Genomic DNA, 26,560 nt, shown 5'->3' with positions numbered 1-26,560 from the left:
GATTTACTACCATTTTTTCTTGTTTTTTGAGATAGGCCTGTAGAGCTATAAACTTCCCTCTCAGGACTGCTTTCATTGGTGTCCCATAGCTTTTTGGATTGTTGTGTTTTCATTGTCATTAGTTTCCAGGATGTTTTTAGATTTCTTCTTTGATCTCATTGGTAACCCCAATCAATATTTAATATGCATGCTATTCAGCTTCCAGTGTGTGTTTGAGTATTTTGGGTGTTTTTATTGTAGTTTATTTCTAGTGATTATGCCATCGTGGTCTGCGAAGATGCTTTTTATGAGATTGCAATCTTCTTGAATTTGGGGATACTTTGCTCTGTGACCCAATATGTGGTCTATTTTGAAGATGTACCATGAGCACCTGAGAAGAACGTATATCCCTGGCTTTGGGGTGAAGTGTTCTGAAGATGTCTATTAAGTCCATCTGATCTAGTGAGTCATTTAGGATTGCCTGTATCTTTGCTGATTGTTTGTCTATAGGAACTTATCCAGTGCTGTCAATGGTGTATTAAAGTCCCCTACTATGATTGTATTGTTGTCGATCTCTCCTTTGATATCTTCCAGGAGTTTTTTTATGAATTTGGGTGCTCCTACATTGGGTGCATATATGTTTACCAGGGTTATATCTTCTTGTTGTATTGATCCCTTTAGTATTATGAAGTGGCCTTCCTTATCTCTTGCTTAAGGCCTTCACTTTGAGGTCTATTTTGTCCGATATAAGTATTGCTACCCCAGCTTTCTTTTCCTTTCCATTTGCCTGAAAGATATTTTTCCATCCTTTCACTTCAGTCTGTGTGAGTCCTTCTAATGAGGTGGGTTTCTTGTAGACAGCAGATGTATGGGTCATGTTTCTTTTATCCATTCAGCACTCGATGTCTTTTGGTTGGAGCATTTAGTCCGTTTACGTTTTAAAGTTATTATTGAAAGGTACTTGTTTGTAGCCATTTCTTTTGTGTGTGTGTGTGGGCCTGTTTTTCTTTCTGAGCTTTTTATTTCTTCTTTTTATACCAGTCCCTTTAGCATTCCTTGCATTGCTGGCTTGGTTGGTGACAAACTCCCTTAGTCTTTTTTTGTCTGTGAAGCTTCTTATTTCCCCTTCAAGTTTGAATGATAGCCTTGCTGGATAGAGTATTCTTGGGATTCAGTCCTTTGCTTTGCATCACTTTGTAAATTTCAGTCCATTCTTTTCTGGCCTGATGTGTTTCTGTTGAGAAATCATTTGACAGTCTAATGGGAGATCCCTTGTATGTAACTTTCCGTCTCTCTCTTGCAGCCTGTAAGATTCTCTCCTTTGTCCTGAACAATTTGCCATGGTGATTATGATGTGTCTTGGTGTGGGTCTTTTCGGGTTCACCTTGTTTGGGACTCTCTGGGCTTGTGTGACTTTTTTCTTCCCCACCTCAGGAAAGTTTTTCTGATATTATTTCTTCAAGTAGGTTTTCTAATCCTTGTTCATCCTTCTGTTGTTCTGGTACTCCTATTATTCGTATGTTGTATTCGTTTCATGTTGTCGCCAAGCTCCCTTAGGCTCTCCTCCTGTCTTTTAATTTTTTTCTCCAATTGCAGTACATTTGGGTGTGTTTTGCTTCCTTGTCTTCTAAATTCACTAATTCAGTCCTCCGCTTCTCCTAGTCTACTGTTGATACTTTCAATGGAGTTTTTCATTGCAGCTATATCACTCTTCATTTCTGTCTTGGGTCTTACTTAAGTTGTTGATTTTTTCAATCTGTCTTCTTTCTAGCTCTCTTCCATATGTTATCGATTTTTTCATCTGTTTCTTCTAGCTTCTTCCATATGTTATCCGATTTTTTTCATCTGTTTCTTCTTGCTTCTTGAAGAGGTTGTCGATTTTTTCCTCCATCCGGTTGTATGCACTCTAGGACACTTATTCTGAATTCTTTATCTGTCCATGTTGCATGCCTCTGTATTACTTAGCTGCTTTTCTGGAGAGTCCTCCTTCTCTTTCCTCTTGGGGGTTTCTTTGTCTACCCATGTTTGATCTCACTGACATATCTAGATGTTGAGTCGTTCAGTGTTGCTCCCCTGGGTGGCAGTGACTCCTTGGTCTGTGGTTGCTCTCTCGGGCGGTTGCGGTAGCTGCTGGCTCTTCCAGTGGGCAGCAGCTCCTCTGGTCGGGTGTTGTTCACAGCTGTGGTGGCTCTTCTGGCTGGTGGCGGCGAGGTTTCACGTACAGCTGCTGTTCCTCAGCAGAGGATGTGGGCTGCTCAGGAGGTTGCTGTTGCTTGGATCTGCCTGGAGTAGCAGGGTGCTTGAGAGCCTTCAACACAGTTACATCCTCATGACCCATCAGTTCTGCTGCTTCTGCCACCCACTCACTTCTGCATGTTGGACTACGACTGATTAATCACCAACTCGGGACCAGCGCTCCAGCTCCTCCGACGGCTCTGGAGAAAGCCCGCCGCACGCGCACGCGCACTCACGTTCTCCTAGTAAAAGTAACTTTTTAAGAGATCTTCTCTCTTGCCCCCTAGCTGGTTGGCTCAGTGACAGAGCATCAGCCTGCGGACTGAAATGTCCCAGGTTTGATTCCAGTCAAGGGCACCTGCCCGGGTTGTGGGCTCTAAGGTGTGTAGGAGGCAGCTGATCACATAGATTTCGTCTCTCATGCATTGATGCATTTTTCTCTCTCTCTCTCTTTCCTCTCTGAAATCAATAACATATATTAAGAAATTTTTTTTAAAAAAAAGATCTACTCTCTTAGCGAACTGGCAAGTTACAATACAGTATTATGTAACTATAGTCACCATGCTGTACATTACATCCTATGACTTATTTATGTTTATAGTTGGAAATTGTATACCTTTTAATCCCCTTCACCCATTTCATCCTCCTTATCCCGCCTCCATCAATCGTATTCTCTAGTCTCTATCCATGGGCTTTTTCCCCTTTTTGTTAAATTCTACCTATAAGTGAGCAGCATACGGTATATAGCCTTTCTCTAACTTATTTCACTTAGCATAATGCCCTCAAAGCCCATCCATGTTGTCACAATGGCAAGATTTCCTTCTTTTTTCATGGCCAAGTAACTATTCTAATTTATATACTTTAGCATTATCTTCTTTAGTCATTCCAGCAACCGTAGGTGTTTCCATTACTCGGCTAGTGTAACTAATGCTGCAATGACATGGGGTGCATACCTCTTTTTGAGTTAGTGTTTTCGTTTTATTCTGATAAATACCATGAGGGGAATACTGGTAGCTCTATTTTAATTTTTTGAGCAATCTCCTACTGTTCTCTACAGTGGCTGTACCAGCTGACACCCCACCACTGTGCACGAAGGTTCCCTTATCCCGCGTCTCTCACCAACACTGATATCTTGTCCTTTTGGTAACAGCCGTTCTAGCAGGTGTGAGGAGGTACCTCGCTGGGGTCGGATGTGCATTTCCAGGATGCTGAGCACCTTCCCACGGACCTCCCGTCTGTGTCCTCTTTGGAAAGAATGTCTGTGCAGATCCTCAGCCCTCCCTTCTTATTTTTGTCTCTTAGCACATGTCACTCTCTAATACACTATGTTTCTCACTTATTTGTCGTTTACTTCCCCTAGTCGAGGGTAGGCTCCAAGATGCAAGCGATTGTCTAACTTGCTTGCTGCTGCTCTTGGGTTAGAACAGGGCCGGCACACAGCTCTCACAGTGTGTTTATTCCATCACAGCCCTGCTCAGTACAGGTTCCCGTGGTTCTCAACCTGTGGGGCGCGAACCCCTTTGGGAGGGTCGAACAACCCTTTCACTGGGGTCGCCTAAGACCATCAGAAAACACATATATAATTACATATTGTTTTTGTGATGAATCACTATGCTTTAATTATGTTCAATTTGTAACAAGGAAATTGGGGGTCACCACAACATGAAGAACTGCATTAGGAAGGTTGAGAACCACTGGGTTACACTATCCCAAACAAAGGGGAAAATGGTACAAAAAAGGGGAAAGGAGGTACAGCTAAGGAAATTCTAACAAACAAGAGCTACAATGATAGCTTTCATTGTCTTCTTTCAGTCATTTATTCAGTTTTCTAACTGCATCCCCGGTGACCATCGGGCTGTACCAGGAGGGAAGGCACTAAGCAAATCCGTTCATTGCTCACGAGGGTCCTCCCTTGCTCTGGGGTCTCTGCTCTCCTGGAGCCCCAGGAGCACCGCATCCGCCTCCAGTAACGTCGTGTCTGTGGTCGCTCCCAGGAACCTGGACGTAAGTTCAAGGTCCAGCAGCCGCAGACGAACTCTGGCTCCTATCTGGTATTTCCTAAATAGAAAAAAAAAATCCATTAATTCTGCATAAAATGAGCAACTAGTTTATAATACAAATTCTAATTCTGATTTGTATTGGCTCAAGATAAAAAAATGAACACCAGTATCTAATAATTTTTGACATAAAAGTAATTTAGTTATGTCAGAATTTTCATCTTAAAGTTGTCTTTAAAGATTCTTATAACCAAAATAAAAATGTTTTCCAAACTGAAATTCAAATAAGTTGGTTCTTGAAATTAACATTTATTTTAATACTAGAGGCTCAATGCATGAAATTCATGCATGGGGGGGGGGGGATCCCTCAGCCCAGCCTGCGACCTCACAATCTGGGACCCCTTGCTCCTAACCACTCACATGTTCAGTCCTAACCACCTGCCTGCTCGCTCTTTACTGCTTAGCTCGCCACTCCTTAGTGCTGCTGCAGAGGTGGGAGAGGCTCCCACCACCCCCACTGCACTCGCCAGCCGTGAGTCCAGCTTCTGGCTGAGTGGTGCTCCCACTCTGGGAGCACACTGACCACCAGGAGGCAGCTCCTGCATTGAGCGTCTGCCCCATGGTGGTCAGTGCACATCATAGTGACTGGTCATTCTGGTCATTCTGCCATAATGGTCACTGGGATTTTATATATATAGATGTCATCATTCATTTATAAAGTTGGAGGGTATCAAGGTTACAAAAAAGGTTTTCAGATATAATTTTCTTCTAAAATTAAAATATTTTAAAGGAAATTTTATAAAAACAAAATTGAAAACAGAATCTAAATGCAAAGTACTTAATACGGGGACTGATGGTAATTAAAGAGTAATCCAGTGATAACATGCATGATGGCTCAGTTTGAGCAGTAACATGGCCAAGTAATACAACACCAAATAAACTGACACTCACTTACCTTTCTTCCTTGATCAACTATTTTAAGAGTTTAACATCAACATTACAGAGAGGTATGGGAGAGTGAAAATATCCCTACCGATTAAAAACCACAAATCTTTAAAAATCAAAATATCTACTTCAAATACTTTAAGTTAATTTTAAAATTAAAATAAGTCCACATATGCAGAAAATGAAGAAACAAAGTTCTCCCCAAAGCCACTGGAAAACGATTTTGGCGGAAATATGAACACAATGTCTGGCGAGGTATTCTGAAGGAATTTATGAATGGTCCATGAAATAAACACTTAGGCTATCTGACTTAAGTTATTTTTCTGATTCTAGAAGTTATGTCCGTTTGTAAAGTTTGGAGAACAGTAATGTTGGTCGCATTTCCTAGTCCCTCCATAGAGTGTATGTGTGTGTGCATGTGTGCCTGACAGCAGAGATCACATTTTCTGTATATTTTTAAAAATGAAAGAGAAGACGGAGATATTGCTTTATTCTTAGAAAATGACAATTACAGAGTGCACTCCATTGGACGCAGCCCCTGGGGAAGTGAGGTGAGTTCCAGCAAGGTGAAGCCGACGCCATTTCCCACATCACTGGCTCACGGGATGCTTTCGCTTGTCTTCACAGCACAGGGGTTCGGTTAACCAGCGCTCATTCATGTGGACCTGCCTTCCCTCCTCCCTGCAACACCCAACGAGGTAGCAAGTTTTATTCATTTCTGGAGACAGATATTTCTGCAACTTAGCCCCTCAAGTCCCACATGCCTGGCGAAAGCTGAGGTATGACAAGGCCTCCCCGGGCCGCCCTGAATGCCGAGGTGGAAACGGCCGAGCCACGCATCTCCTCCTCTGCCCCTTGGCTCCTGTTGCCGGCGCTGCTGGGCCTGCCGTCTCTCTGCGTCCTGCTGGCTCTTAACACATTGTATGCGGGACACGTATTAATACGTTTTACGTTGACTGGTAGTAGAGCGCGGGACACGTATTAATACATTTTTTATAGACTAGCGGTAGAATGTGGGTAACGTATAAATACGTAAAGTTATCGCAATTTTACTGAACGTTGCCATTTGCGCAAAAAATTAGCAAAAATGGCCCGCGCCACCTGTTAGCGCGCGATAAAAACTACCCGCAAACAATGTGTTAAACACCGGGCCCATGGCCTCGGACGCCCTCCCGAGAGCCGCAGCACCGCGGCACGCCTTGTCAGATGAAGGGTCGGCCCTGAAGCCCAGGAAGACAGAGGCTCTGCCGTCCTGGACTTGGACGCCAACCCGAGCCCCGCAGCGAGTGTCCTGGCTGGAACCTCGGTCCGCTGCTTTCTCTAAACCACAGCTTCCTCAGGCTCCGGGAGATGGGCCTCTGCAGGCTGCGGTGGGACCGAACAGGACAGCAGCCGGGAACGCAGCCCGTCAGCCCGAACGCTAGTGGGGCCTCACTGCCCGGACCGGTGGCCTGTGCGCCTCTGGTCTCCTGTTAAGACTGCGCGCCCCACGATCCGGCTGTACTGATCCGTGTCTGAGAGGCCGAAGCGGCAGGTACTCAGATGTCAAATGAACAAGACGCTCGCTGATAAGAGCTGGCAGCGGGCGATGGTCTGGAAAGTCTAGTTTCCTGGCTTCGGCAGCTGTGTGGACGGTGTACTCACTCAACCTCTCTGAAACTGCCTGGCAGAGTGACGGTAAATGCTAGTTCTCTTCTCCTTCTATTGTTCGTAACTGGTCTATTTCTTTTTCCTTATTTCCAGGGGCATTACTCACAGATGGATTACAACCAGCCATGGGGAGGCACAGTGACTGTTAAGCAGAGACAAACGGGTCCCGATCACTGGGAAGACCTCTGAGCACAGGAAGCCCTCCGAGCAGATGGGTCTGTCATACAAACGCTGCAGTCCCAGCTCAACAATGACACAGCAACACCACGAGGGCCAGTGTATTGGTACCTACAACAGACAAAACTGTCCCCATTTTTTGATGCAGCAGCGATCATAATACGATAGCTTTGCCTTCATCTCTAAAAATTATGGAAATTCTGCGACCTGCTCAGTGAGCCGGTAAAGAAGATGAAAAGCCAAGTGCAGGCCTGAACGAAGGAAGAGTCACCCAAATGGATAGGAAGCAAAACTAAGGAGTCTACAAGGTCCTCTGACTTCTGCTATCGGAGCACAGCAGTCCCCCTTTATCTGCAGGGACACGTTCCAAGACCCCCTGAAACCACGGAGGGTGTGAACCTGAAACGTGCTGTTTCTCTCCAACCCTTACCTACAATGCTGCTGACTTTATACATTAGGCACAGTAAGAGGTGAACAATAACTAATAATAAAGTACAATATAGCAATACACTGCAATGCAGGTTAGGAGAGTAGCGTTGGGCCATTAGGACGTCAATAAGGGCTACTGAACACCAGGACTGCGATCCCTGGGCAGGGATCTGACCCCGGTCTACCCAGCTGGCGGGAGCGTCCACAGTGCGAAGGCGCTGGGCACAGGGACGAGCTATGTGCCAGGCGGGATGGAGGGGCGGCAGGGGATTTCATGATGCTACTCACAACAGTGAGCAACTGAAAACCTAGGAATTGTTTATTTCTGCAATTTTCAGTTTAATGTTTTTGGACCAAGGTTGAGTGTGGGTACCGGGGTGGGGGGCGGGGGGTGGTTGTTACTGTAGCTGATTTACTGTTATGGTGCCAGATTTTTACCTGTGTCACAGTTACTCCTATGTAAGCGTTACCTTCCCTCTCAGCCTGTGAGCCGGTGAGGCAGGGAAGTGGTCACGGCTGTCTCCCACAGGAGGCCATGCACACGTCTCACTTCGTGGAGCCCTCTGAACAGTGGTGGCCACACTTCCCGTCACATCGGAGGCACCTGGGGTGCTTGCTGGGGGGGGGAATCCCAGCCCCCCGTGATTCCGATGCTGCCTGCTCCGTCACCCGGAGACGCCGAGAATGACCTTCCCGTGACAGTCCTGCAGGAGGGCAGACAGCCCACCCAAAGGGCCAGCAAGACGAGGACCGCGGACAGAACTCTGGCCCATTAACCACCTTCCAGGTTAACAGATGTTCTCCCTAAGTCAGTGGTTCTCAACCTTCTGGCCCTTTAAATACAGTTCATGTTGTGACCCAACCATGAAATTATTTTCGTTGCTACTTCATCACTGTAATGCTGCTACTGTTATGAATCGTCATGTAAATATCTGATATGCAGGATGGTCTTAGGCGACCCCTGTGAAAGGGTCATTTGACCACCAAAGGGGTTGCGACCCACAGGTTGAGAACCGCTGCCCTAAGTGATGACAGAGTCTTGTAGGGTCAGTAATTTAGACAAAAAAAGTTAGGCAATGCCCACACGAATTGGAGGAGTGCACCTGGAGTCCCTTCCAGAAAGGCCTGGCAGCCTGTCGCTCTGGGAAATGTTCTCCCTCAAAGGACCAGCAGCCATTCAGAGGAATTTACCCGTCTTTCACTGCGAAACTCTTTATTAAAGGGAAGAAAGAAGTCATGTATTTCTGAGAACTCCACTTCTGCCCATGTAATTCAAAATTTTTTTCTCTGATTGACTTTTAGAGAGAATGAGAGAGAGGGAGGAGGGAGAGGGAGAGGGAGAGGGGAGAAACATCCATCTGCGGTCCCACTGATTTATGATTCACTGGTTGCTTCTGGCCTGGGATGGAACCCGCACCCTGTGTATGGGTTGGCGCTCTAACCACTGGCCAGGCCCTGCCATTGCAATCCGAGGTGAGCTTCCAGGATGCAGCCTGAACCCCGATACTACACAGTCTCCCCAGCTGGGTTTCCACTGTTCCACAGACGAGATTAAAGTGCAGATGCCAGGAAACTCCCCAGATTGCTTGTGCAGTCTGTGCACGGTCACTTTATTCAAAGATGTTGGCCTGAGTATGAACAGCCGGAAGAGGCCGGGCAGAGCTTAAAAACAAGGGCTCTGGAACCAGCGGACGAGGCACGTCCAGCCTTTCACTTACCAACATGTGACTCCGGGCTAGTTCCTCTGTCCCTGCTCCGTTCCCCGTCTGTAACACAGTTACTAATTATGCCTACCCCCCAGGCTCCTGTGAGCACGAAATGAGTGACCACACGCGAAACCCTTATAAATGCTCAATAAATGTTAGCTATCAACACCAAGGCCACCAGCACCATCCTCATCATCACCGGCCCCACCATGGAAACAAGCACAATGAGCCTGGCACCGAGGCGGAGTGAGGGAGAAAACAGGGCACTCCCAGCTAGAATTCCAAGTTATCATTAAATCAGTAAAGAATCCTGTAGGAGAGAAATTTAGAGGTGGGTTTCCTTCCACTATCTGCTTGGATTTAAACCCTAATTTAATTGTATAAGCCTAAACATCTGATCTTTTTTTTTAAATCCTCACCCGAGGATATTTTCCCATTGATTTTCAGAGAGAGTGGGAGAGAGGGAAAGACAGAGAGAAATATCGATGTGAGAAGAACATCAATTGTTTGTCTCCTGCATGTTCCCCAACCAGGGCCTGGGCCAGGGAGAAGCCTGCAAACAGGGTATGTGCCCTTGACCGTAATTGAACCGGTACCCTTCGGTCCGCAGGCCAACACTCACTCTACCAGCTGAGCCAAATGAATGATGTTCCTACCTTTCAATGGAATGCACTGAAACTTAATTACAATATCAAGAAACCAAAACACTGCGACCCAACATACTTTCTGTGATAATGGAAACACTCTATATAATGTGATTATTGAGCAGTTGAAATAGGGCTAGTCTGACTGAGGAATTAAACTTTTAAATTACATTTAATTCTATTTCATTTTGATTTAAATAGCCATGTGACTATGCAGCTCTAGACAGTTTCAAAGTGACAATAAAAATAGTAAGATATTTTCCTACAACATATCAATGTGTACTGTGGCAGAAAGGCTAGTTTTACAGGAAAAATAGCACTTTGAAACAGTTTGTTATAGTAAGTAACTACTAATTAGAATCAGCAATAATAAACAACCAGATTCACGTTTGCCATTACTACCGCCCCACCCTCCACCCCCCCCCCCAAACATTTCTTTCCTTTCTGTTGATTTTTGTATTCTTCCTCAAATCTGCATGTGACATTGTACGAGACACACAGCAACAGTACTGTCTTATTAGCTATAGAGGTTAAATGAAATTCTCCAGAAAGACACTTCCCCATGCTGCAGACAGAAAGTTAAGCTACATGGATGTCAAGTCCTTGCTTAAGGCCACCAAGTGGTCTGGGAGGATCCACAGACTCTTTCCTCTTCCTTTTCTTAAGTTCTCAATTACCTGCGACTCCTTGCAAGAACTGTAAACTTAATCCCTTCGGGGCTGTAGGAATTTACTGCTTCATATAGTCTTACACTGTCTTCCCTTTGAAATAAAATGTAAGCAATGTTGCTGCCATCCAACCCATTATTTTAATTGCTCCCCATTAGAAAAATGATTACTTTCTGGGATAGCAAATGCCATTGAATTAAAAATTATTGGGAAAAAATCTCCACAGCTTCATGCCATGTTTTCTGTTGTTTGTTTGTTTGTTTCTTACATCTTTTTTTTAATGAGGAAAAACACCCAGATATTTTTCAGAAATCTTACCCTTGCGGCATTCTTCAATTGTTGTGTGAGGCGACAATTTCCCGGTGTTTATCTATGCCGCCATCTTGGTTTCTCCCCTATTTTTCAGAAATCTTGTATTTCATATTAAAACCACTGAACGCTGATGTCTTGAAAGGCAAATAGATGTGTCCAGTGGGCACATCAAAGTGAAGCGAGCCTTGGAGTGTTCCTTCTTTTACCTTCACGTGCTTGCTGTGGCCGATGGCTGTGAACGCCAGCCTGAGTGGACTCACGCCGGCCTTCCGGGACTGCCGTCTTCCCGGGCACTTTTCAGACCGTACGCCGTGTAAATGAGCTTGTGTGCCTGAGCGCTTTAGGAAAAGGGCAATGAAATCTGGTTTTGCGTTTTTGTGTTAGAAACATGGTCTAAGACTTTCCTTTGGAGAGGCTTTTGGCGTCCCTTCCACAGACTCTTCCGCATCTGTCAGTGCCGCTGGGGGGCTCTCATACTAGTTAGTAGATGGAAACGCAGAGTCTCTGACTAGTTCTTTCATACAAATACATTAAATAACACAAAGCTGACAGTTACAAGGCCCGGACTGAACCTCCGTAGCCAAAGAGAATATTGGGAGGAATTCTGACTTTGCTAGTCAATTTAGCTGTCTTGCTGTAATCGTAACTCTTAGAGGTTGTAAAAAATAGTTCTTTTGAAATTATTAACCATCTATGTTCTCATCCAATTAAGTTAAAATAGTTTAGAACTTTTTCTGATTTCCTTACAATTCCTATTTAAAATTTTAAGACTTAAAAAAATAAATTTTTTTCTTTTTTGAAGAGAAAAAATGATAATGTTACTAATGGCTTAATTAACACCAGTTTGTTTTTTCTAATTCTGACAAATGTTTACTGTAGTGTTATCTACATGTGAAGCCAGCAACTGACCTGTGTGTGTGTGTGTGTGTGTGTGTGTGTGTGTGTGAGAAAGAGAGAGAGAGAGAGAGAGAGAGAGAGAGAGAGAGAGAGAATATGTGTGTATCTTGTGTGTACTTTGTTTTTTAAATGAACGGTCTAGGCATTTCTCATCATTAAATAGCAGTGTTAGAATAGACCTAAGGACTTTTGCAGTTCTATGACTTTATTCTACTTTTATCCAATTTAAGTGTTTGAAAACTGATAGAGTGTAGAGTGATATTATGTGTAAAACTGATTAAACATATATACAAAATACAAACATTTAAGACTTTTAATTGGCTACATCAAATATTGTTATAGCCTTAAACACTCAATTAACAATTAACCTTTATATGGGACCACTTGGCGTGTTTGGTTTGGTCTCACTTTTCAGAGCACGACCTGCCGTGTCTCCTTGACCGTCCAACCTGCTGCTTCCTTCTGCGCGATCTGTGGCTGCCTGTCCAGACCCTCTCTCACTGCACGCTCCGCGCTGTACCCGCAAGCACAGCAGCCACAGTTACCAAAACAAAGACAGAGAGCTCCTCAAGTTCTACAGCTCTTCAGATTTCCACTCATTAAAATTTAAAATACAGCACAAACCTTAAGTCCTCATTTATTATCCCAGTCATGAGAAGAGGTAAGTAGGAAACAAAAGTTACTATAATCATAACTTCTGCTACCTGAATTATTACAAAAGCCCCTTGAAAAAACTATTGCTTATCCCTTTAAAAACAATACAGAGGGTGTGACTATCAACTAGGTGAAAATAAACACACACAGCAACCTGCAGCTAGAGACCTACACGCCCTCAGGTAACAAGCAAGGGATAGTGCTCATCCTTAACTGCAATCATCCTAGATAAGGATTTTAATCTGTTTCTGCAACTCTAATATAAATATGTGATTTTGTTTTCTTTTAAACCAAGTTCCTGCTAATCGGTATTTTGTGCCACAACAAACAGGAAAGTTCTGTTTAAGCATTCATTTATTTTATGAAATGTGAAAATGAAACATTTTAACATGTCCAACAATAAGTGCCCTTTTTAATAATGTGGGCTATACAGATAATTACATATGACATCAATGACGACAGTTATACTCTTTTCTCAGAGTTAAAAAATCAGGTGTGCTAAGGAATTTGGGAAAGGACAATCCTATCAGCTAACAACCATATTGCCTATTTTTAGAAAAAAAAGTGTTGCTGCTCAGAATATGAATATATATATTTATACTGGAAAACAACTTTGCTTGTCTCATATTTGATATTTAAAACCTGCAATTCTAGCTTTGCCTGTCTATGTAACGTCTAGTCTGTACACTTGTTAGGGAAATTAAGGATATACTAGTATATCAAAACAATCCCAGAAAGTCCAGAGGGAACCGAGGAGGCAATGCTTTCAGGCACCTGAGATATGCTGAGAACTAAAACTGGGACCCAAGTTGGAGCTATTATTTTATCATCTAAGCAAAAGGGCTTATATTTTGTGGTGTATAATTTTTATTTTATGAGAGAAGAAAACATATACATTTACTGCCAGAGACAAGTTTTGTTGGTATAGAACAGAGGAAGAGTTAGAGAAAGATCAAGGTTTGACTGTGGCTGAGTCTTCCTTTTAATCTTGTTTCTTGGCTGTCGGACTTACCAAATAAGTACTGTTGCATTTTCAACAAACACCTCCCAACATCTACACGAGGCAAGGAGAAACCAAAGGAAAGAGAGGCTCTCTCACCTCCCAACCCACAGAGGCAGCCTGAGGGAGAAGCTGGCCACTGGCCATTTCCTGGGGGGAGGCAGAGTGGGTCCCCTCACCTGTGCCCTCTCAACCAGAGGGCAGACTTCCTCGGGTGCCTTTGGGAAGCCAAACACTTAAGAGACGGTTGTTGCAAAAGCTTGTGTGGGCTGCAGGGGTCAGAGCAAAAACTCTTTCCTGCAAGAATCAGACCCAGGCTGCCATCCAGAGGTCTCAACAGCCTGCTCTGCGGGACAAGACCCAAAGTCATGGGGGGCGGGGGTCGCAGACACCGCCCAGTGCTGACAGGGCTGACGCCAGCTTGGCTGGAGAAGGACCCCTAGGGCTTGAAATACAGGCCCTGGTTAATATCTGCCCTTTGTACCCCAAACTGGGTACATTTATTAAACACTCCAGTTCATGCCCCTTATTGAAAACTAGAGGCCCAGTGCATGAGATTCGTGCACTCGGGGGGGGAAGGGGGTCCCTCACTCAGCCCGGCCTGCACCCTCTCGCAGTCTGGGAGCCCTCAGGGGATGTCCGGGGCAGGCCTAAGCCGTCAGTCGGACATCCTTAGCGCTGTAGAGGAGGCGGGAGAGGCTCCTGCCACCACCGCTGCACCCACCAGCTATGAGCCCGGCTTCTGGCTGAGCGGCACTCCCCCCATGAGAGCGCACTGACCACCAGGGGGCAGCTCTTGCATTGAGCATCTGTGCTCTGGTGGGCAATGCACGTCATAGCAACCGGTCATTCTGCGGTTCGATTTGCATATTAGCCTTTTATTGTATAGGACTGAGGGCACGGAAGCCTAAGAAGTTCTGTGAAATTAACAAGAAAAAAGACAACCGACTACATAGTCTAGGAAGTATGTCATTTAAAGGCACTTAGGTGACACAGTGGTTTTGGATCATTGCAAAGTCAGTAACAGTCAACAATGTGGCTTTGCTCCCTAATCAGTAACCTCAGGATTAGGCGGAATTAGCACTAGTATATATCCTGCATCAAACCCCGTCTCCCTCTTCCGCACTGTGCTGCACGCGGGGCAGCGCGGCCCAGGGCCACGGATGGCAGCCTGTCCTGAGGACAACAGTGAAAGAACTGGTATTATGCTGCATGAAGAACTTGAGGAAGGGCATTCAGCACACTGGGGGAGAGGGGAAGGAAAAGAGGTATTTACTGCGTGTCTGCCTTGTGTGCCTCAAGAAAGCAGAAATGAGAAATGGGTAGAAGTCCGAGGAGGCCGACTTAGCAGGCTTCAGGTCGATCTAAGGAAGAACACCGGCCGGTCTGGCTGAAAGGGAATTGCTTGCTTGTGTGTTAATGGAGGAAATCGCAGGGAATTTCCAGATGGATGATGGCAGTGGCAAAGGAGTTTCAATTTAGTCAGGGCTGATTAGATGCAGCAACTCCTTCCATTTCCAGCATTCTGACCGACTCAGAGTGCCAGGTAGGTCTTCCAGCCTCAGAGAGCAGAGAGCTGGACGGCCAATCAGAAAAGAACAGCCAAACAGTCAGAGGGAGGCCGGGTGTGCAGCAAACACTCTCAATCGCGGACACCTTTCCGCACTAAGTCTTGCAGACCAGAGCAGGCCCGCGTTAATGACCCCCACATGCAGAGGCCGCCTCAGTTCCAGGGAGCAGCAGCTGCTACACGTGACTAGCTTGTCCATCTGGCTCACACCGAAAGCTAAAGATGACTCTTTTCATGACTGCTGGTGAGGTGGCCTGCTAAATTCCATTCCAGAGAGAACACACACTTTACTGACCAGGAAAAAGAGCTACTGGACCCCTCCCTAGGCAGGCAATTTCTAAATCATCCTCTTAGTATGTAAATGAGAAGAGACTTGAAAAGACCAAACACAGCTATCTTTTTCTATGACCTGTTACTATCTTTAAGAAATCTGTGTTCATGTGGTCTTTTGAATTTCTACTTCCCAGTGTTGCACTACCAGCCGTGGGCAAACTACGGCCCACGGGCCGGATCCGGCCCGTTTGAAATGAATAAAACTAAAAAAAAAAAAAAAAGACCGTACCCTTTTATGTAATGATGTTTACTTTGAATTTATATTAGTTCACACAAACACTCCATCCATGCTTTTGTTCTGGCCCTCCGGTCCAGTTTAAGAACCCATTGTGGCCCTCCCCTGCACTACACCATACACATCAGGCACTGGACAGGCTGTTGGAAAAAACCAGAGTAAATATATATTCTCGATGCTACTGAACTTCTGCAACTGGCTCTGTAAGCTGGGGTCTGCACTGGACGTCTTGCTACCCCACCATCGGTCGTCACACCTGCTCTTGAACTTGGCGTACCTTGGTTGTAGGCTCGATCCCCACCCAGTCGGGCATGTACAGGAGGCAATCAGTCGATGTGTGTCTACATCGATGTTTCTCTCTCTGTGTCTCTCTCTCCATTCCACTCTAAAAATCAATGGGGGGGGGGGGGGATAAAATGAAAGGTGCATGGGAGCAGAGTTCTGTTCCGAGAGCACATATCGTGTCACACTGACAGCAAGACAGAGCCATAGTTGATCGGTTTACTTGTCAGAGAGAACTAAAACCTTGGATAACAAACCAATGGACAGTGTTTAAGAACAAGTCTGTCCCCTAATTCACCTTGGGCAAGGTTGTCCCGCTGGGATTGCGGGGAAATTGTCTTAGAGAAGGCACAGAGAGGCCTTGGTAAATGCTCAGCAGAAGGCTAGCCAGGACAGGCCTGGATTTACACAGAACACCTGAGTGAGGCCTATCTAGCTACTTTCTGTCACTAGTAGTGCAGGTCTGGCTGTCAGGCTTTCTGGGCCCAAACTGACGCCACAGGACAGCAGTTGACAACAGTCTTCAAAGATGTCCTGTTCAAAGAAGCTGAGTTTAACTTTCCATGGCCGCCAACAGCGGATCTGCCGGGTGAGCAACAGCAGCGGGACTTCTGGGAAGCGTTTCTAGGCCTTTCTGCTGGAAGCAGGGTCCTTCGGACGAGGGACATGGGAACAGACTGTGACCCCGAGGGAGAAGGGCTGGCATGAGTGTGTGCCCTGGGCCTGGGCTCCAACCTGCCATTCCTTCAACCAATATTGACGCCCACCCACGGCAGGTACTGCTCTAGGTACAGGGCGACCAGTGCACAGAGAGACAGGGCTCAGGACTCAGCACATACGCTGTGGAAGGGAGAAAGGACAACCGACAAACAAAGCAACCAGTCCCAGAGGAGCAGGTCTGTGCAGAGTGCTAAAGGGAGGCGACAGGGAGGAACCTCTGGAGAACTGACATTTGAGGGGAGCCCTGAGCAACAGGAGGGAGCCAGCTGGGAAAAGAGGGGCGCACAGCCGTCCAGGTAGGGGCAGTCAGTTCAAAGACAGGAGAGGGGGAAGATCTAAACAATAAGGAAGGCCGATGTGGATTGAGAGCACGTGACACAGAGACTAGAGAGAGTCGGGGGCGCAAGGAAGGCAGGAGCAGGCCATGGGTGCTCCACACCCCTGTTTACTGCAGGCGCCCATGGGAAGCCAACAGAAGGGAAGGCCGGTCTGGCTGCTCTGTGGAAAGGGAATTGTGGGGCAAGGATGAGAGGACACAGGGAGTGGGGGTACGTGAGGAGGGGTAACCCAGGAAGGGGAACATAGGGAGAGGAAGAGGCGGAGAGAGGGGACACGGGGAGGGGATGAGGCGAGGGGAGAGGGGACGCAGAGAGGTGGGATGCGGGGAGGGGAGGATGCGGGGAGGGGGGACACGGGGAGGGAGGATGCAGGGAGGGGAGGATGCGGGGAGGGGGGACACGGGGAGGGAGGATGCAGGGAGGGGAGGATGCGGGGAGGGGGGACACGGGTAGGGGAGGGTGCAGGGAGGACTGAGGTGGAACAGGAAGTGGATGGGTGGGCATGAGCACGGCAGTGAGGGGGGCTGTGCGGGTGAATCCATTCCCGGCCGCAGCCGCCACATGGAGCCCTGCAGCCAGCACTCCTGTCTTGGCTCTAACTCACTCAGGAATCAGAGTTGAGCTGATTCCTTTAATACACTCCTTGCACTCTGTTGGTTTAACAAAGAACTTACGCAGGTGTACAACCACCTACTTCCTGTCCTAACTAGTGCCGACCTGGCTGAGAGGTTCTCTGGGGCGGGCAGGTGACTTGGCAAAGGAGCTGGATCGTTAGACTGCAGTTGACAAAGACGTGGTGGCATCTGGGGAGGCAGAGCTTCCATTGCTAAAGCAGTGTCTACTCCTACAGCGGCTTATATGTACACATGTGATTATCGCTTCTCGGCCTTTAGCTAAGACCAAGTGTACATACATGTGCATTACTCTGCTTGGGCTGCTACAGCAAAATACCACCGACTGGGTTCTTAAACATCAGAATTTTACTCCTCACAGTACTGCCGGCTGGAAGTCCCCGATCGCGGTTCCGCCTGACTCAGCTTCTGGTGGGGCCTCTCCTGCCTGCTTGCACAGCCAGAGAGTGCTCTCGTGTCTCCTTTTATTAGGACACTAACCCTGGCTTAGGGCCCCCACTTATGACCTCACCTGCCTTATCTCCAATACAATCACATTGGAGGTCAGGGCTTCATTCAACACACAGACTTTGGCGGTACATAATTCTGTCCATAACAGTGCTATCTATATATATAAAAGCCTAAGTGACTGTTACCACCAGATGACTGGCCGGTAGCTATGACAAGCACTGATGCTCAACGCATGAGCTGCCCCCTGGTGGTCAGTGTGCTCCCACAGCCAACTTCCCATGGCCGGCCAACCTCCCACAGTCCCCCCCCCCACCCCCCCTGGCCAGCTGGGTGGTCAGTGCGCTCCCATAGCCAACCTCCCATAGCCAGTCAACCGCCCGCAGTCCCTCCCCCAGCCAGCCCCGATCAGCCCAGATCAGGACTGGGCGAGACGGCCCTGATTGTGCCCGATTGGCCCTGATTGCTGACCAGGCCGAGGGACCCTATTGGTGCACGAATTTGTGCACCTGACCTCTGACCTCTAGTTGTCATATAAATTCCTATTTTGTGCAAGTACATGCAAGTGTTCCATTTATTTGAAATGTACTTGTCACCATTATGTACCAAGCAGATACTCAGTATATGAAGATAAGTCTGGGTATTAAAGAGTTCAGAGTCTAGTGGGGGAGATAAACAACTATAATGAAATGTGGAATACTAATACTAGAAGCACAGGTAAATGCAATGAGCTCTACTAGTAAAGAAAGATCAGGACCCGTGGGAGAAAAGCTGACTTTTATGTGAATTTTATAAAAGGAGCAGGAAATTCAGCAGTGAGGCCAAGAAAATCCAGCCCTACCTCAAACCAATGTCTGTGTGGAAGGTCTTCCTCTGACCACCCCAGCCTGAAGATGTATATCCTTTTACTGGGTTTCAAGAATAATTGGTTTGCAAGTTCACTTGCCATTAAGGAAGTAGCGCTCTGAGGTCTGGCTCCGACTACTGTCTTGAACTGCTACTTAAATCTCTCATAGCCAACAACTTTTAATGAGAGCCTGGCTTGTTTTCTAACGAGAATATGGGTTTCCTCAAGGTAAGACGCAGATCTGAGGAATCCTTCACTGGAGGAGAAGCTTAGGACATAATGCTGCTTTAATTGGCTGTCAAGACTAAAGGATGTAGAAGAGGTTAAATATGCGAATTAGGAGCTTTATAATCGGGTTCACACTCCTCTCTAATTTTTCTGGGTCTCACATTTTTCTATCAAAAGACAGAGTTGACTAGATCTCAGTGGTTCTTAAAAGCTCTAAACCTCCACGAACATTCAACAACCCATCCAATTAGGGGAGATCTTACAGATTCCAGGTTCTACTAATTTTATAGTCTTCTTTCCCTTCTTGTTCGGATTTTATGTAAGTAATTAAAAGGCCATTGAAATTATTCATTCCAGACCCTTAACTACCGGGAGCCACAAGAACAAAGAAGGCGGCCTGGGCAATCACAGAGGTTTCCAAGATACCTGACGGTGGTGAGGATGTGGAGAAAAAAGAGCCTCGTACATTGCTGATGACAATGGTCGTGGCACAGCCACTAAGGCATCCATCAGTCGAAGATGGGTAAAGAGCATGTGGTGTCTGCACACACTGAAATGGTATTCAGTCATGAGAAAGAGGACACGCCTGCCATTTGGCACAACATGGGTGGACTTTCAGGGCAGTATCTGGGTGAAGTCGGCATAAGAAGACAAATACTACATGATATCACTTATTTGTGAAATCTGAAAAAAGTCAAACTCATAGAAACAGAGTAGGAAAGTGGTTACTAAGGACTAGGAGTAGGGCGGAGGGGATAGGGAGAGATTGGTAAAAGGGCACAAACTTTCAACTGTGAGAAGAATAAGGTCTGAGGATCTAATGCAGCGGTTCTCAACCTGTGGGTCGCGACCCCTTTGGCTGTCGAATGACCCTTTCACAGGGGTCGCCTAAGACCATCCTGCCTATCAGATATTTACATGACGATTCATAACAGTAGCAACATTACAGTTATGAAGTAGCAACGAAAATAATTTTATGGGGGGGAGGGAGAAAAAAAAAAGAAAATAATTTTATGGTTGGGTCACAACATGAGGAACTGTATTTAAAGGGCCAGAAGGTTGAGAACCACTGATCTAATGTATCACATGGTGACTATAGCTGATAACACTATATTGTATAACTAAAATTTGCTAAGAGTAGAACTTATATATTCTCATAAAAAAATAAATAAGGTGATGGAAGTGAAAAAATTCATTCTATATTATATTTAACACTAGAGGCCTGGTGCATGATTTCATGCATGGGTGGGGTCCCTTGGTCTGGCCAGCGATCGGGGCTGATGGGGGCCATTCGGGGCTGCCTTGCCCAGTCCCTGTTGGGGCCGATTAGGGCTGGTTGGCCGGGGGGAAGAACCGTGAGAGGTTGGCTGTGGGAGCACACTGACCACCAGGGGGCAGCTCCTGCATTGAGCATCTGTCCCCTGGTGGTCAGTGCACATCATAGCGACCGGTCGACCAGTCATTTGGTTGCTTAGGCTTTTATATATATATAGATAAAAGGGGGGAAGAGATGGGCAACTAAAAAATTCAATCAATTCTTAAAGTGTAAAATTTAACCTTAATCTCTGTTGACATCTAGCACAGTAGAGCTAACTGGTCTACCTCAAGTCAAGTATACGGAAGACCAAAACAGCTAACATTAGCAAGCAAATGACAGAATACTCACCTTTGCTCTCCAGTGATTACATGTCAACACATGGTTTACACATCAGACAAAAAACATTCCAGTATACACAAAGAGATCGCTAAAATGTAAAACATGTATATTTTGCACTTTCTTTTTTGCAACAAAATCTTATCCTAAATGAACACTGTGGGCTGAGAAGAACTCAATTAAAAAGATATTTTCTTTAACAATTCTGAATTAGACTAGTTCAGTGATTACCAAAAAAGAAAGTTCCATTTGAAAAATGGTCACAGTTCTAACTTTACAGTCACAAACTCTTTTGCTGGGTGACAGTACATGAATTGGTTGTTAAAAACCAGTGCTCACAAGTCACTCCGAGGCCCAAGTTACGGGACAGGCTCCATGACCCAGAACTCTGCCAGCTCTATCTTTTAAAGGAACTTTGCCGAGAGGAGTGTGTGATTAGCCAGGCCTGGCTGAGACAATCCACTACCCACAAAGCTACTTGAATGTACTGTCTCCACTGAAAATTACAGCAACCCAACAATACATCACTGCTCAATTCCCACCACAGACAGCACTCTGTCCCCAACAAAGAAGGCTCACATTCTACGTCCGCAGAAACCCAGTCCTGCCTAAGACTGCAGAGCTGCCAAGAGGAACATCTGTGTGCTCGGCAGGACACAAAACTGGCTCTCTTCTTGCTCCTTTCTTTCTTGTCCTTTCTGCTTTCTCCTTTTTCATTTCCTAGACAATAAACTGGATGATTGCTTGGTAAGGAAATGGTCTTTCATTCCTCTCCTCTTCCCTTTTGTTTGTTTGTTTCACCTGACAGTCATACAACTACATCTGCCATCTACATCAAGTTCAAATCCTGAAAACACAGTAAAGTATATTTTCTGATTTCATCTGAGCTTAGACTTGTGATCACTGGAAGAATGCTGACTTTAAAGGTGAAGACCCCTAGCAGTACATTAATAAAAAGAAGCTATCCAATTCTGCAAATATTCTAAAACTTCATTTATATTTATAAAGTGATAAAGCCAAATAAAATACTAAAAAATGGTAACATACCATTAAGAATAAAAACTTGTAAACTGCATGTTCCTTGCAGAAAAATTACAACATAAGCTACTATTTCCATAAGAATATTACATTTTGGTACTTTATGCCAAGAAAGACTTCTGCTATGCCTATCTTCACCTCACATCAATATTTGGGCTTAAAGAAGTTAAAGAAATTAAGGCACACCAAGAGACAAATGGTCAAAGATTATGACTAAGAATTCTCCAGAGAAAAATTACAAGTTACAGGCCCACAACTTTTATCTGCTCCCCAAACAAAAGAAAAACAATGTTCAGTTTGATTCATGTCAAATAAATGCAAATTAAATCTAGATACTTGTTATCAATATGCTTTATATTTAAAAACAGAGTGCCCACGTGTGCCACGGAAGAGACTAGTTGGGATTTTACATGAGTGCTACCTTTCTAGAGATCAATTCAGCAGCATGAGTGTTCATGCCAGTGGACCCAGCAATTTTCCTCCCAGGATTTTATCCCATACAAGTGAGGAGAGATTGAGCAGAAGGATGTTTACTGTTGCTTCATTTAAAATAGAAACAATTTAGAACTAGCCAAATATTCAACTACAAAGGATGTGTTAAAAAAATGATACATTTCTACAAGGAGTACTATATAACTAAGAAAAGGGACATTTAAGAGAATAAGTGGTAAAAAGAAAATGTTCACTGTATATATAGTTAATATATAAAAATAGGTTATAAAATACTAGAGACCCGGTGCACGAAATTCATGCACTTGGGGGGTCCCTCAACCCGGCCGGTGCCCTCTTGCAGTCCAGGAGCCCTCAGGGCCCCTCCAACTGATAGGCCCGCTCCATCAGTTGGACATCCTTAGTGCTGCCGCGGAAGCAGGAGAGGTTCCCACCACCACTGCTGCGCTTGTCAGCCGTGAGCCTGGCTCAGGGCTTCTGGCTGAGCGGTGCTGTGGGAGCACACTGACCACCAGGGGGCAGCTCCTGCATTGAACATCTGCCCCCTGGTGGTCAGTGCACGTCATAGCTACCGGTCATTCGGCAATTTGGTTGATTCGCATATTAGCTTTTTATTATATAGGATGATATATGATGGCAACCCACCTATTAAAAAAATGTATGCTTGCTTAGAAGAAATAAAAGTGTTAGTAATAGTATTATTTCATGGTGGTATGGTAATAAATTATCTCTATATATCTATACATATAAAAGGCTAAGTGACCGACTCTCAGTCTGTCTGACCAGCGTAAAGGAGCAACTGGCATAAAGGATGGCATACTTTATGCTGCAGATGTGAAAGAGAGGTTACTATAGAAACGTCACCCGTCTGTCAACACATCGGATGTTTTTGTTTACAATTTTCGGCAATCTGATCAAAAAGATAAATACTATTCCATAATAATATGCTCACTAATAGGGTGGGGCAACACTGTCACATTATTAAACAATAAATTGTGATACTTCAAATAAAACAAATTAAAAGTGTATAGAGCTAACAAATGACAAGCATCTTAACAGCACAAAACATGGCCAAAAACGTTTATAATTCAATTGAAACAGTCAATGTTAATATTCAATAATATTTCTAAATAAATTATATAACACTTTAATTTTACATTTTATTTTTAAATATTTACAAAAGTTGTTAAATTAAAAAAAAATGAACATTTATTTATGTATGTGTGGTACATATGATGTATACTGGCAATTTAAAAATAAACGTTTACTTGTGCATGCCTGATACATATTAAGCTCTCGCTGGTGCCAATCGCATGCGTGTGTTTCCATCTGTTATTGTCGATCGTGAATTTAGTTGTTTTTGTTGACATTCAACATGAACCACATTGCGATTTATTCATCGGTCTTCAATAGCAGACACATTTCTTCATTTTATTTTTTATTTTTCTCTTATTATTTTTTAATATCTATACATATAAAGAGGTAATATGCTAATTGCCATTATGGTGTCCCCATAACGACCAATTTGCATATTGATGTGCACGCAGGAGGGGGCAGGCGGCCAGAGCCAAGTTCCCAGGGTTCTGAGGAGAGCGCCTGACAGGAGTCCGGACTGCAAAGAAGGAAGAGGAAGCGGCCATGGGGAGCTCTTCCAATCCCCCTGCACGGACACCCTACCCCAGCCCCTGCATCCCCAGGGGGACAGACGGACACCTTATCCCAGCCCCAGCAACCCCGGGGGGACAGCTGGACACCCTACCTCAGCCCCTGCACCGCTGGGGGGACGGGGAGGCTGACTGGATGGGGAGAAGACCCAGCCTTGGGGGTAGCTGCAGCCCGCACCTCTGACTGATCTCTTCTACTGCCATCCCCGCCAAGGGCGCCCACAACAGCACGCTGGTGAGGACCCGTCAGCGCCCCCGAGGCACCTAGGGCTCACGGCCTGCTGCTGCTGGGCCCCCTCTGCTGGGGCCGGGCAGGCCTCTCCCTACAACTCCAGACCCAGGTGGAGGCAGGCCTGAGCGGCCCAGACCCTTCTCCCCGGCCAGCCCCCCCAACAGCAGCAGCGCCATCTCCGCAGCTGAAGCGCGCTGAACCTCGCTGGGGGCAAGGCTAAACCCGCCCTCCTAGCCTGCCTGGCTCCGCCCTAGCCCGACCCACACCCCGCTCCAGGAGATGGGAGCCCCGCCCTGAGCAGGTACAGCTGCGAAACAGCCACACACAATTTAAAGAATGGCGCCAAGCGGGAAGGTTTGACAGTTACTACCCCTTCAGCCTCGCTCGTCCCCTAGCACCCTCCTAACTCCCTGTCCCCCACCAGCACCTCCTGAGATGACCACTGCTACAGGGCTGCTGGCCAGAGCCCACCCATCCGAGGGCTGCGGAACCCTCTGCAAAGCTTCCATAACTACAGTCCCAGGAAACAATCATGCCCTCCTCCCCTAATTAGCACCTGTTACCTGTGAGGGTGCCCGTGGGCAGTTGGGGGCGATCAGGCCAGCCGGGGGGGGGGGGGGGACAGTTGGGGGTGACCAGGTTGGCAGAGGGGGGGGTAGTTGGGGGCAAGCAGACTGGCAGGGGGCAGGTGGGGGCGAGCAGGCTGGTGGGGGGGGCAGTTGGGGGTGAGCAGGCTGGAAGGGGGGGCAGTTGAGGGCGATCAGGCCGGCAGGTGAGCAGTTAGGAGCCAGCGGTCTCCACAGGGATCGGGCCTAAACCAGCAGTTGGACATCTCCTGAGGGGTCCCAGACTGGTGAGGGTGCAGGCCAGGCTGAGGGATACCCCCGCATGCATGAATTTTGTGCACTGGGCCACTAATTAATAATAGTAGTAGTAGTAGCATTTTATTAAAAGTTGATTTGTTTTAAATATATGTATATGATTTAGTAAGGAATAATATTTTGTATTTTAATTTTATAATACTATATTATTTTGACATGTAATTTTTTGCAGCAACATAATTCCCGCATGAATCTTTCTTCTAATTAATTTCCTTTCAATGTGCATGAACCTGTGCACCGGGCCACTAGTTCTATAATAGTTTCAGAACTATTAGTTTTAGAACCAGAAAATAGTCTCTGAATTATTGCCTCTTAGAATTGATGCCACATTAACATTCTCCAGGGTTTTCCGAAACTGTTCCACTGAAATCTGTCCAATTGCATGGGAAAGTTGCAGCAAGAGATATATAGGAAAAGGAGTCAGTACAATAATTTAAGGGACTGGGAGCAGAATACAGTAGGTCCTTGGGTTACAGTGGAGATTCGTTCCTACGGTGCAACGTAATGTGATTTTCACCGTAAGTTGGAACCCACCTACGTCACTCACATGGAGCACATACATAGCAGTAATTAAGTGAAACAGTGAAAAAATTTTAAAAGAAAAATAACAGTTCCTGACCTTTACTTGTGGTAAATAAATAATAAAAAACATAAAGGACGTATGTACATATGTCAAAATGACGGAATTCTTTTTTTTTAAATAAATAAATGGGAGATGGCAACGTAACCACAAAATGACATACTTCGAGTCTGATGTAACCCGAGGACTGCCCATACTCTGCTAGGTTTATCATAGCCTATCTAATAAAAGACCAAAGAGTAATTAACCGTACCTCCGCTACGCTTTCCATGGGCTAATCAGCGAGAAATGCAAATTAACTGCCAACAAAGACGGCGGCTGGAAGCGATGCAGCTGAAGCAAGCAGGAGGTTTGCTTGCTCCAGTGATGGAGGAAGCCAAGGTTTCCCGCCTGCCGCGGCCAGCTTTAAGCTACACTCAAAGCAACAGCTCCAAAAGCAACAAAGTTTCAATTATAGAAGCTAAACAAATCCCAGATACCTACTTTCAGCCATCCGCGACCTCAGATCTGGAGCGAGCAGGACAGCAACAAAGTTTCAATTATAGAAGCCAAACAAACCCCAGATACCTGCTTTTAGCCGGCCACGGCCTCAGAGCTGGGAGCGCCAGTGAAGGCAACAGAATTTCAATTATAGAAGGTAAATAAATCCAAGAATTAAAAAAAAAGAAAAAAAGGAGAGGCTGAGAGCTTCAGTACCCTGAAGGGGGTGTGGCCTGCCTGCAAACAGCCATCAGCCCCTCACCCAGACTGGCCAGGCATCCCAGTGGGGACCCCCACCCTGAAGGGTGTGTGACCAGCTGCAAACAGCCATCAGCCCCTCACCCAGGCTGGCCAGGCACCCCAGTGGGACCCCCAACCTGACCCAGGACACCCTTCAGGGCAAACCAGCCAGCCCCCACCCGTGCACCAGGCCTCTATCCTATATAGTGAAAGGGTATTATGCCTCCCAGCACTGGGATCAGCGGAGCCGCGAGGCCTCCCGGCACCGGGATCAGCGTGACAGGGGGCAGTGCCCAAACCCCCTGATCGCCCTGCGGCTCTGTGTGTGACGGGGGCGGGGCCACAACCTCCCTATCCGCCCTGCTCTGTTCGTGACAGGGGAAGGCGCCCCAACACCCTAATCAGCCCTGCTCTGT

The 26,560-nt window shown here is 46.1% G+C and overlaps 1 protein-coding gene and 1 pseudogene across 1 annotated transcript in view; one reads left to right on the top strand and one right to left on the bottom strand.

Moving 5' to 3' along the window:
* Window positions 1-3,838: 3,838 nt before the first annotated feature.
* The window catches only part of MRPS28 (mitochondrial ribosomal protein S28), a 91,561-nt gene continuing 68,839 nt past the window's right edge, over window positions 3,839-26,560 (bottom strand). Inside the window, exon 3 of the mRNA XM_059672688.1 lies at window positions 3,839-4,272. Within this exon, the coding sequence (XP_059528671.1) occupies window positions 4,104-4,272 (169 nt within the window). The 3' untranslated portion in view covers window positions 3,839-4,103. The remainder of the gene's footprint in view (window positions 4,273-26,560) is intronic.
* The window catches only part of LOC132219917 (transcription factor BTF3-like), a 37,086-nt pseudogene continuing 21,496 nt past the window's right edge, over window positions 10,971-26,560 (top strand).

Source organism: Myotis daubentonii, chromosome 17 (genome assembly GCF_963259705.1).
Source record: "Myotis daubentonii chromosome 17, mMyoDau2.1, whole genome shotgun sequence".
Classification (NCBI taxonomy): Eukaryota; Metazoa; Chordata; class Mammalia; order Chiroptera; family Vespertilionidae; genus Myotis; species Myotis daubentonii.
The sequence above is the reverse complement of the archived record's forward strand: the minus strand, read 5'-3'. Positions and strand labels throughout refer to the sequence as shown.